Here is a 12,176-nt window from a genome sequence, read left to right as displayed (position 1 = left end):
TCATTTTCAAGTGGGAATTACAAGCTTTCAGTCAGTACAGTGGTCTAAAATTTCTAGGGGTCCAGAAACATATCCAAAATCTCTCCAAAAATTAATAAAATGCTTTTTGTCCATTATAAAGCATATAAATGAGCCCCTTATGAAGTTTTAAGATGGAACATTGCTATCAGGTCAAAAAATAATGCAAAAATATTGTCACACAATGCGGTACAGTACCTAAATGTGTAATAATTAACTCTTGTATGTATTTCTATACTCTGTACTCTTGTATGCTTTCTTGTATGGGGATGGGACAACATGAAAACAATTTTCAACTGTCCACCACGTTTTGGCAATGCTCCAACTCTCTCATCATCACTGTTGCATGCTTCACAAAAACTATTGCACTACTAACTAACGCTTACATTACAGTATGAAATATCCACATTATATAATACCACTAACCTATTTAAAGACACTCAATTTCAAAAATAACGCATATAACCGAAGTATTTTGAGCAGTAATACTTACATAGCAATGATTAAATCTTATCTGTTTTCAGTAGATAGAGACAGAGACAGGAAATCAATGATATAGTTCTATCCGTTCCTGACTTACACCAGAAAACGATGTCAGCTAGGTCTATCAGCAAACATATGGCTTAGCTATGCTCAAAAGTCCTCAATAATAACAGTATTTTCCAAGAAATTCCTAAAAATTTGACAATGTTTCATTAGCAGCGTCTTTGTTTTACTGCTACCACAGAGTGAATGCGTAATTGAATGCGATGATAAGAAAATTTACGGTTATGCTGACCTATAAAACGGTATTCCAAAAGAAAAATTAGACATGTTATACATCATTAGAAAGCTTATACTCTCATCTACTAAATAAATGAATTGTTAATCAAGCCAGACTGTACTAAAAAGGGCGACAACGCCGTAAACAACACGTGTGGTATTAGGCACAGCTATTTTGGAAGATACCCAGGCGTCACAAATGCGTGTATATTTCACAAAGGGATTGTCCAAGACAATGTATGACCACTCAGTCTCAAAAGGGACATCTCTACGTGTAAAACCAACGGCAAGGTTGTATATTTATTCAATATTTAGTCCCAGATATTGACTGTAGAATGACATGGTATCATTTTTTAAAACTTTTTCTTGATTATTTCGTTATTCAGTGAGCAGCGTTTTCACTGCTGTATTGGCATATCTTAGGGCTATTGTTGGGTTGATCTTGTTGCTATGATGGAATACGATTTTTTAGTGGTGAAAGAATATTTTTATGAATGCCAAGATAGACAATATTGTCCATTATGTCATGGGTGGGGGGTGTAGTTGTAGATGAGACTGCAGGGAGGGGGGCGTGTTAAATGAACGACCAGAGCGACAATGGTGGCGCTGCGGAACTCCGTATTCGGCATAGTTGTTGTGTATTGTGTACTTATGAAACTAAAACAACGCATTTCTGTTTTTAACTTGTACTTTGGTTGCAGTAGCACTTAATGTCTGAGTTCAGTAATCTGGGCACGCCGGCATGCCGACCACTAGGGGGCTTGTGTGAAGGTGTTAAACATGTTTCTACCCACCTAATCCCTACTATTATACAACTCTACTGCATGAGTTGAAATTACATTAATTAATTCAGCCGACAGAAATGACTTGATGGATATACTACCTCTGATCTACTTAAAGAGACAATTTATATCCAAAAGGTAGACACTAGAACATTGTCCAAGCATAAGGTTTATTAGCTAGGTAATAAATGTCTTAACATGGCAGTTACATATTTAATATAACATAACCTACATTATCTTTTAACACATCTTAAGCACACAGTCCAAACTGTGTTTACATTATAGGCTGCTTTCAAGTTACATATTATGCTCCGTGTTCTTTTCCACAAATCCCTATCCCATATCCCAGTTCACCAACAGTCTCTACTGTACATGTGAGTTACTCCCACATGGTAAACGGGCTGTATCATGTAAATGTAAGAAAGATTGCATCATCCCAGTGCTACAGAACTAAACCACGTATAATATGTCATTCATGCATTTTTTGCTGTTTGAGAACCGCAAACACATTCCCTAAGAGTGAATGATGTTTTCTACACCACCGCTTGCTGTCAGTGTGTGATTTTTCTCTGGTCTACATGACCACTGCACTGTAAAAAAAATTGTGAATTTTACAGTAAAATACTGGCAACTGGGTTGCCAAAACTTCACCATATAAATAACAGTAACAATATGTTTAGCATACAGTAGCAGGCTCACAAATGTGAAATGTATTATGGTGACTTTTGCCGTAGAATTCAAGTAGGCCTACATTTTTTACAGTGGAGGTGTTTCAATTTCTTTATGTTGTTAGCCCAATTCTATGCTACTACGGTGGAAATCCACCAGTAGCCTTGCAGAACAACCCAGAGGCCTGTCCCACATTTTTATGAAACAAGCCGACAGAAGCACAACAAAATGATCATGGCTATCATAAATAATCTACCTTTGGCAAACATTGTTGGAGGATATCTAGCTTCCCTTGTCAAGAGTGCATTCACTACTGAAAATGGAATGATGTGGCCGCTGTGCAGTGCGCCTAACTGCGCTTCCCTGAAAGGTGACTACAGCTAAAATGTCACCTGGTTTGATGATGGTGCTCCTGAGACAAAGGCAGCACTTCCTGCATCAACTATCACTCACCACCTCCACTCAACCATAGAATTATGATCACTGACTCATTCTTTCATCACGGCTTCCTGCTCCTGGCCAGAGAAAGAGCACCCACCATGTACCACCAAGTCTTCACAGCCACCACAGTCAAGACTCACATGGTAAGCATACCAAGCCTGTCTGAAATACTGCAATTATTATGGACTTCAAACATTAACAAAAAAAAGCAAAAATGAAGAAAATGCATTTAAACACTGTGATCACAGAGGCAGAAATTGACTTTCATAACTCGCAATTCAAAGGGGCCGGTTTGAACCCTTCACACAGGAAAGGATGGGTTGAGGCCTTACCTGTCACAATGCCATAGTTGGGCGCCTCCAAGATCACTCCAAAGAACTGAATAATGTTTCTATGGCTCAGAACACTCAGGATTTCAGCCTGGTTGGGGAGAACACAAAGGTCACTGTGGCTGTATGTCAGAGATGTCCTTGCAGTGGATGGACTACTGATGCTAAATGTAATGACCAATGCTTCCTGGCTCATGCTTCTTCCCAGGTTTAAAACAACCTGTGCTAACTCATACTGATTATATTTAGAGCAACAATCAAAGCACGAAGCAGCATCCAATCACTAGTGACAGAATAAATGCTTCAAGGGTACTCCGAGTGCTGTTCTCGGGCAAAAGTGGTCATTTCACAGGCACACTTTGAGCTTGAAGTTGCTTACAGGGGAAGTTTCAATTTACTGAAAACTAAGCCTAAGAATGTATTTAGCTAGAAGGAAAAGCACACCACAGCAAATCAGTGTTTATTTACACATACTTGACTTGTCCATCCAAACACTTTAACTGATTGCAACTATCACTCATTGAATTACCCTGGATGATTATTAATGAACCTTAATTCCCACAGGAAAAGTATATTTTTAACTGCTGTATATATGTAAACAATGTTCCCATCTACTTTGACTATGTGGTCTAAAACATCCCACGAAAGAAAACAGTTAATGGATGAATTCATATGTATTAATAAAATTTCCTTGAAACTTCACAAGCCCCGTGTGAAGAAGCAATGTTGTAATTGCACTCCTTGAACATTCCCTTTCACTTTGGAATTGCGGAAATAATAATACATGATGAATGATTTTGCCACATCACCTGTGCAGTCAGTGAAACAGGTGAACTGTGACAAGTGTACAGGAATGCTATATAATGGAAACAAAGGCAAAGAAGTCATTTGAATTGATGTTTCAGATCTGTTTTTTTACCCCTAAGACAATAAAGGTATCATCTCACAATTATCTCCAGGTTCAGAATGTGTGCTTTAATTGGGTCTAATATGATCTCATTTGCCAATAATTCTGCTCTAAAGGATATGTTCCACGCAGCAGAATATCTTGATATGAAAAGGAAGAGCTCAAAGACAGGCACAGCCTCCAGTGAGAGGAGGGGGTATAATGACTATGCAAGCAACTGACAGGAACAAAAGTCACCACAACCCACTAAATGGGAGAGCAATTAAAAGTGTTATACAGACAATTATAAAAAAAAGAAAGTATGTGAAAAGGAGTGAGCAATTATGACTCCTACCTCATTTTCGATCTTCAGCAGCTTTTTCACTGCTACTTCTTTGTCCTGCGAGATCCACTTGGCTCGGTATACGCTTCCAAAGCTGCCTCCACCACAGTTCTCGTAGAAGTGAATGTCATCGAACTTGATTTGCACGAAGGACGCACCGAGAGACGACATTGCATAGTGACACCTGACAACAGCTCAGGTTCTGCAAAACCACAGAGAGAGAGTGAGAGGTACAGAGAGAGAGATAAAGGCAGACGGAGGCCTTTTTTTACATTTAAAAGGTCTTCATTTAACAGCTGTCAATACAATGAGTCAGTAAACAATAAAAAAATAATGATAATAGAAATGGAAAGATTATAAAGATAAATTAGAAAAAACAACACACAGTGGAAATGAACAGGCATGCCACACCAAGATACCCATCTTCAATGACATCACACCTTGCCCACATGATAACTCTGTTTAAGGTTTGAGAGAGACTTTACCTCATTTATGAACATTTTTAAACAACTGAACATTGAGTAATACAGCAAGTATGAAAAACAAGGACACATTTACATGGTTCTCTTTCACATGTACAAAAATATTTGCAACAAAAAGATTAATAACAGAGGACAGCCAGAGATAAGTGAGAGCAAGTCTAAGAAAAATAAGAAATAGCACGCTAACTATAGCATTTCCAAATCTTTTCAATACCTCTCCAAATGGCTCACCCTAACACTGGGTTAAGGAACAAACCCTAGCAGAGAGTCCCCCTGATTTCACTGGATATCCTGGCAGAACAGCCCTGTGATATGGCTGACCTGAGCCAATGATTTATGTCATGTTCCACCCGCCTGCACCAGACCAACACCAGAGTCACTGTGGCCAGCGTGCCACAGAGAGGACGAGTATCCACTGTCAGGTTGTATAAGACTTCTGGCACGCTAGGTATGCATTCTCCCTATGCTGTGATCACTGCGCAGAATATACACGACCGAAGCCACTGAATATTCTGGCACTCTGTGGATCGGTCTACAGTTCAGGCCAAAAGTTTACATACACCTAGGCTAAAGACATTCAAACTCAATTTTTCACAAATCCACACATTTCATGTTCCTATACATTTCCTGTGTTAATTCAATTAGGGTATCTACTTTATTTCCATAAGAGGTCATTTCAAAATAATAGCTAATGAACAGATTTATTTCAGCTTTTGTGTACAATATCATATTTTTAGTGGGTCAGAAGTTCACATACACTTTGTTAGCATTTGGTGGCATTGCTGTTAGATTGCTTAACTTGAATCAAATGCTTGGGGTAGCCTTCCACAAGCTTCTCACAATACTTTGCCAGAATTTTTGCCCATTCCTCCTGACAGAACTGGTGTAACTCAGTCAGGTTTGTGGGCCTCCTAGCTCAGACACGCTTTTTCAGTTCAGTTCACAAATTTTCTATGGGATTCAGGTCAGGGCTTTGTGATGGCCACTCCAAAACTTTTGCTTTGTTGTCTTTAAGCCATTTTGTTACAACTTTGGAGGTATGCTTAAGATCATTGTCCTGCTGGAAGCCCCAGTTGCAGCCAAGTTTTAACCTCTTGAGATGTTGCTACAGCATTTCTAGATAATCCTCCTTCCTCATGAGGCCATCTATTTTCTGAAGTGCACCAGTCCCTTTTTCAGCAAAACACCCCCACAACATGATGCTGCCACCCCCATGCTTCACAGTTGGGATGGTGTTCTTCAGATGAAATGCTCACCCTTTTTCCTCCATACATATCGCATATCATTATGGTTCAATTTTTGTTTCATCTGACCAGAGAACACTCCTCCAAAAGGCTCGGTCTTCATCCTGGTGATCACCTACAAACTTCATTCTGGCTTTTTTATGATTTTATGAAATACTAACAAAGTGTATGTAAACTTTTGACCCACTGAAAATCTGATATAGTAGGCCTACATAAAAGCTGAAACAAAACTGTCTCTTAGCTATTATTTTGAAATGACCTCTTATGGAAATAAAGTAGATAATTGACTAATTGACTTAACAAAGGAAATGTATGGAACCATGAAATGTGTGGAGTTGTGAAAAATTGAGTTTGAATGTCTTTAGCCTAGGTGTACGTAAACTTTTGGCCTCAACTGTAGGTGTATGATGCCTGTTGCCTTACTGGGAATACGTGTGCACCCAGTGTGCTCTCAGCAGGATTGGTGTTTTTACCACTTTTTTACTTTCTTATGTGTTATTTTTACTTTCCACTCTAATTTTTAATATTCTGTGCACATGCCCCCTGAAAATAGCAATACTACTCCTAGACTTACAACTAACATTACAACAACAACAACAACAACAACAACAATAATAATAATAATAATAATAATAATAATAATAATAAAAATAAAAACAATAATATTTGAATTATTATCAATCATGCCTAATATTATTCAATAACAATTTTATTGCACCATCATAATCATCATCCTGATCAAAATGATCTATTACTGGTGTGTACTGGACATTTTGACAGCTGGTATCAGGCATTTTAATCAAGGTAATTGTCTTTGAGCTTGTGGTTTGTGGTAAGGTTAATTTATTAATTGCAGTGCCATTTCTGTATTTACTGAATGTATTTTTGATTGTTCTGTATTTATTGGTCAGTACCTACAGTATAGTAGAATCACTACATTGCACTTTTGGCGTTGATATTAATGTCCAATATCTGGAGTAGACATGTACCTCGGTCTTTGTGTGCCTGATTCTCTGTGGTAAATGACAAAATGAATCAAAATGAATGAATTAACTAATTGAAATCAATAATAATCATCATAATCATAATAGTAACCATCAAAGTAAAGCATAAAAGGAAAATCTACACTGTCAGTCACATGCATGGCACACATGCACACACAGACCTTTATTCCTATTTGTGCACATGTAAATCTTATACACTCATGCACCTGCATCCCTATGCACGAAAAATGCAAATGCATCTTATACTCCCAACCACCTGAATACGTAGGCTATGTGTGATGGACACCTCACACACTCAACCACTTGTAGCCTATTCAGATATGTGACAGGCGTACACATCTGTCACACTGGACCAAACATATTTCAACTTGACACACGTTGGTATCTACATGACCATCACCTGTGCTTTGCTAAGCTTTGAGAAGCTTTTGCAATTCGGGGCCTCTGCTTTTCACCTTTTCATTAGGCCTAGTTATTAGTTGAGAACCTCAGCGGGTAGGCAACAAACACAAGGACACGGAACCTCAACCTGTCGCACGGCGAACAACATCGCGGTGACGATTGTTATTTGCACACAACAATCCAAATACCTTGTAAAAATAATCCCTATATTTCAGGAAATAGTTTCTCATTTATTGCATCACGAGATTCGTACAGACGGCGGAGCAATTATGGCTTTTAAGAGGCTGTTACCTGGATCTGAATTGGGACTTTTACCTATACCAGCAGGAAATGCCTCCATTGTCACAGAGGGGAGCCAGTGTTCTCGGATGATTTATTGGCATTCATGCTATATTTAGCCCCCCCCCCCAACACACGAAAGGCTGAAACGAGCTCCACAGCCACTCGAAACGCCAGGGTTACCGCGACGGAGGAGAGCTCCAGCGCCGTTGTATCCTGCTCTTGTGCTGCACTTAATCTAGGCCTACTGCCATCACTTAAATATAAGCTCTAATTTCATCCATGAAGCAAATAATGCAAATAAAGAACACAAAAATAACACACTTGTGGTGTAATTATTTTTTTTTAAATGACTTTTCACTGTTTGTGCTAATCACCGGTCACAAATATTTCCAACTTCAAGGTCCCCGGGACTTGAACCCAGCTAGGCTTCCCACAGAGTCCAGTCCCGCGTTGTTCGCATACATTACCACACATAAATAAATAAATAAATAAATAAATAAATAAGCAAAATAGCCTATAGGTAACGAATCACCCATGCCCCCAGACGAGCAGCTTCTGGGATCCTGAGTGAAACGAGGCAATACATTTCGTTGGCAGGACTTTTGCTCTAAGCCTACTTTAATTATTTCGCTTACGATAGGCTATAGCTTCTACGGCCAACAATCAGTGTATCTGTGCTGAATGTTAACCTAGGCCTACTGGATTGATTCCTGCAGGAACTGAAAAATTTGCTTAACAAATACAATTAGCATTACATGTGGCCTGATTTAGCCTATTTGCTTTGTTGAAGGAACGCCAAATGACACACGGTGAGTGTCGCTCATTTAAAAACGCGTGGCAGTCACCATGTCATTCCCAGTGTAGCTAGCCTACTCAAGACATTATTTTGTACTTTGTCTAGTTGTTTATCTGACACTGTATCCAATTGGATAGGCGCTTGTACCAAGCAAATTGTTATGCTTCGAGACAGCTGACTGCCACTGTTTTAAGCATACAGCTCTCATGGGGACAATTAAAACATGCACTTTAAGAAAAAATCAATAAGAAGTAGGGTATACAGTTTACTATGGTTCCAGATAAACTAATTGCCATTTCACACCCATCGTGGACTGAAACCATTTAGATTCAAGTCCGAATTTGACGAGAAAGTAGCTTTCTACCGTCATTAACAAGCGTCTTGGTCGTTTACGACCATGCTCCTTGTGAAACTTCCGGTGCATTCACCAGTGAAATGACAACCGATTACGGTGTCTGTTCCGCAAACCTAGAATGTTGAAAAGTTTTCACTATAGCAATGTTAGTCAGACTAACTGGGCGAATAGGCTATGCCTGGACACAAAAATAAGATTTAAAAAGAAGTCATTTTTACCAAACAACGAAACTCATAAAATAGTGAAATGACTGTTAATCTCATAATGCCACCAGTGTCGCTTCAGCAGCAATTCAGAACGGTATAAAACTCCATTCTCCTTCTCTCAAGAAAATCAAAGAAAGCAAGAACTCGGTCTAATGCAACGCACACGTACCTTTTATTTGTCTTCGCGGATATCACGTCACACGTCCTGAATTGATTAACCCTCTTATGAAATTTTTAAAACCTCGTACTCGTGACGTTTTGTTTTCTCCCCTGGGATTTCTGAGTTGTAGAACTTCTTCCTTAACAGGACTGTACAGATTTCCAGTAGGCTATGTGTACTGAAGTAGCTCTTCGCACAAAATGAGATGGCAACAGCTCCACCCATCGGACAGATTTCATAATCTTTTCGTTCCCATTCAGCCCAGAATGCAATAGGGTCCCTCGAAATGCCGAAGCGCCAGGTTGGATGGGCGACATTATTTACCCCGAGTTTCATTTTCGTCTTGGAGACCTCTGCTCATTACATTTAGATACAAATGTATCGATATGTTTTGTTTTTATTTTATTTTAAATATCAACCTTGTTCACGTGGACATAACAACTGCCAACTACTAATACATCAACTGAGCTCCTGCACTTAGGCCTACTACATGCATACCCATTATAAAGTTTATAATTGAATCACATGCGTGACACTCTTTTTCATTTTTTCCAACTTAAATTAGTTTTGTTTACCGCTGGGACAATTTAGATTCAGCACCATGCTAATATAAATTCTAATGTCTTAGATGTTCAAGGGACACTCAACAATGGTTAAAAAATGGTTGCTTTGAGCAGCCAGACACAAGTAGCCAAGGTAATCCCCTTAATGTCCTGTGAATTAGCGGTCTATATCAAAATGTTTCGGATTCACATTTTCTTACAACGACTACAAGACAGCTGTTCTATTTCTGACAACATACGTTATGTGTCATAGTTGAATTTTTACATGTGGTACAATCCTTAAGACAACTTTCATGTTGTAGCTCCCCCATGAGGCCAATCGAAGTGAACTTGTGCAAATTGTGAGCTAAGATGTAAATTACATTACATTACGTTACATTACAGGCATTTGGCAGACGCTCTTATCCAGAGCGACGTACAACAAATTAATACTAAATTGCATGACCATAGGACAATGTGTAACAGGGAATTTGTTTTATAATGCAGAAGAGTACTGTCATTTGATTGGTTTATTGTGGCCAGATACATGTTTCTATTAAGATCACAAAGGTTTGAAAGTAATACTTGGAGATTGGAGCTCTGTAGTGCCACCATGTGTTTTAGGTCTTGATTGTGCTGTACACCTGAAATCTTAACATAGCTGTCTGTGTGAATACAGAATAACATCATATATTACATTTTGTCATTTAGCAAGCATTCTTATCCACAGTAACTTACATTACAATTTCATGTACAAGTACAATGTTCATGCCAGCATAAAAGGGCAAGAACAAAGATGTAGCGTGTCATCAGAGGAATAAGGGAAGCAATGGCCTTGAGATAATTCACCAACTAGTGACAGTCAGCTATTTGACTTGGGCAAGTGGACCTTCATGGAAAAAATGATTTCAGCTCATGTTGTGACTTGTGAGCAGAACACAGCTGCATTGTTTGTCAATGACCAAATCTGGGACTTCTGTGCTGTGACACTTGCTTGGCCAACATCGTCCAGGTAGGGGAGGGGCTTGGTCAGCAAGGTATCCTCTACCTAATCAAACACCAGCAACCCCTCTGATCAGTGGGGTGCTTTTAATCTTCCTGCTCCAGCTGCAGATTTCAGAGCAGAAAAGTAAGTGGTTGCCTAGTTTCACTCACTTTATAGGACACACATATTAGGTGCAGCCTTTCTGCCTTGACACAGGATGCTGCAAATATTCTGTTGTGATTGGGCATTCTAAATTTGGGTGAAAATGTGTAAGCATCTTTTCAAATACAATTTTTTTTAACATTAAGAAATGAAACAACAGTCTTCAAATACATTTAATACATTTATCATATTTACAGAATGAACATAAAATATAAAGTTTATAGACACTACACCTCACAAACTCATTGAAAAGGAGCTGCTCTCAGTGTTTATCTCTAATCTGTGCATGCTGAGGTCAAAATAAATAAATCAATGCAATTTTCACCATATGTGTAAGATAACAGCCACACAAACCAAAGTATCAATAAACTGATTTACAAAACCACATGAATAGAGCTGAATGCTATGATGGGAAAATGATGGCATACAGTAATAAAACAAAGGATTAATCAAAGACTATTATATGAACATTTAAATGGCTAACAGAAATAATATTAATATTTGAAGTTTACTGATAATCCCTAGAGTATCCTCACTATATACTAATGGCGAAATAATGGAATGAAACTAAATAATTCCTTCTGTGGCAGTGTCTGTCTTCATGAATGACATAGTTCCCAAAAATGTTCAGAACATTTATGCTTCACATTTGGCTTTCAGTCTGTTAACTTTTAAAAGCCTTTTCTAACCAGTTTGGGGTGGGGGTGGGGGGTGGGTCAATCTTAATTTCTTTCATCTTTTATTCTAGCAAGACCTCTGTAAATTGACAGGTTTAAGCAGGAAAGAGCTCTGATAGAAATAAATGCTTTAAAACCGCAAGTAGCGATTGGAACAGACACATTGGCAGAGAAAATGAAAAACAAAAAAAATATAAAGGGCAAAAAGGACCTAAATGCTACTGACAATGGGCATGAGAAACACTGTGTCCTTTGAGTAAAGGAGTTATAGAGGGAGATGGCTATGAGGAGTGTAGAGCAGTCTCAGATCTGCTTATCTGTGGGCTGAACAGCCTGGGTGCATGAATGGGGGTTCATATAGTATGGTACAAATTCCACATCAAGCTTGGTTATGTTTGGTAGGTACAGCAGCAGCATGAGTAGTATTGTGTGGTTTATCGGCAATGGCTCAGGTCCGACGGGGCTCCAGTCTGTGGGAGAGCTGCGAAAGGGTCCTCTGGTTGTCAATCACATTCAGCTGTCGCACGTAACTCCGCACGTCATGGTGATTCTTGTTGGCCTGGGATGCCTCTGGACCTGAGAAAAGAGAAAGAGGGAGGAAGATCAGGGGGGACCTAAAATACCTGTAGGACTACAACCTTCCAGGTTC

The 12,176-nt window shown here is 39.0% G+C and overlaps 2 protein-coding genes across 10 annotated transcripts in view; both read right to left on the bottom strand.

The window, feature by feature from the left end:
- The window catches only part of map3k20a (mitogen-activated protein kinase kinase kinase 20a), a 44,614-nt gene extending 35,252 nt beyond the window's left edge, over nucleotides 1-9,362 (bottom strand). The window contains exons 1-3 of one of the 5 annotated variants that reach the window (XR_010328977.1): nucleotides 9,171-9,361; nucleotides 4,243-4,432; nucleotides 3,005-3,092 (exon numbers count right to left, since the gene is read on the bottom strand). Coding sequence is in view for 4 of the 5 variants with exons in the window: in XM_064327201.1 (XP_064183271.1) it covers nucleotides 3,005-3,092; nucleotides 4,243-4,401 (247 nt within the window). In the remaining variant the exon portion in view is untranslated. Of the gene's footprint in view, nucleotides 1-3,004; nucleotides 3,093-4,242; nucleotides 4,433-4,926; nucleotides 4,951-9,170 lie in introns of those variants that run through there. The other 4 variants (XM_064327201.1, XM_064327203.1, XM_064327204.1 and 1 more) reach the window with 4 other exon arrangements.
- A 1,643-nt stretch (nucleotides 9,363-11,005) lies between these two features.
- The window catches only part of rapgef4a (Rap guanine nucleotide exchange factor 4a), a 131,204-nt gene continuing 130,033 nt past the window's right edge, over nucleotides 11,006-12,176 (bottom strand). For all 5 annotated transcript variants that reach the window (XM_064327210.1, XM_064327212.1, XM_064327211.1 and 2 more), the window contains one exon: nucleotides 11,006-12,103. In XM_064327210.1, coding sequence (XP_064183280.1) covers nucleotides 11,976-12,103 — 128 coding nt within the window. In that variant the 3' untranslated portion in view covers nucleotides 11,006-11,975. The remainder of the gene's footprint in view (nucleotides 12,104-12,176) is intronic.

Source organism: Anguilla rostrata, chromosome 3 (genome assembly GCF_018555375.3).
Source record: "Anguilla rostrata isolate EN2019 chromosome 3, ASM1855537v3, whole genome shotgun sequence".
Classification (NCBI taxonomy): Eukaryota; Metazoa; Chordata; class Actinopteri; order Anguilliformes; family Anguillidae; genus Anguilla; species Anguilla rostrata.
Note: the sequence above shows the minus strand (reverse complement) of the source record. Positions and strands in the feature narration are given on the sequence as shown.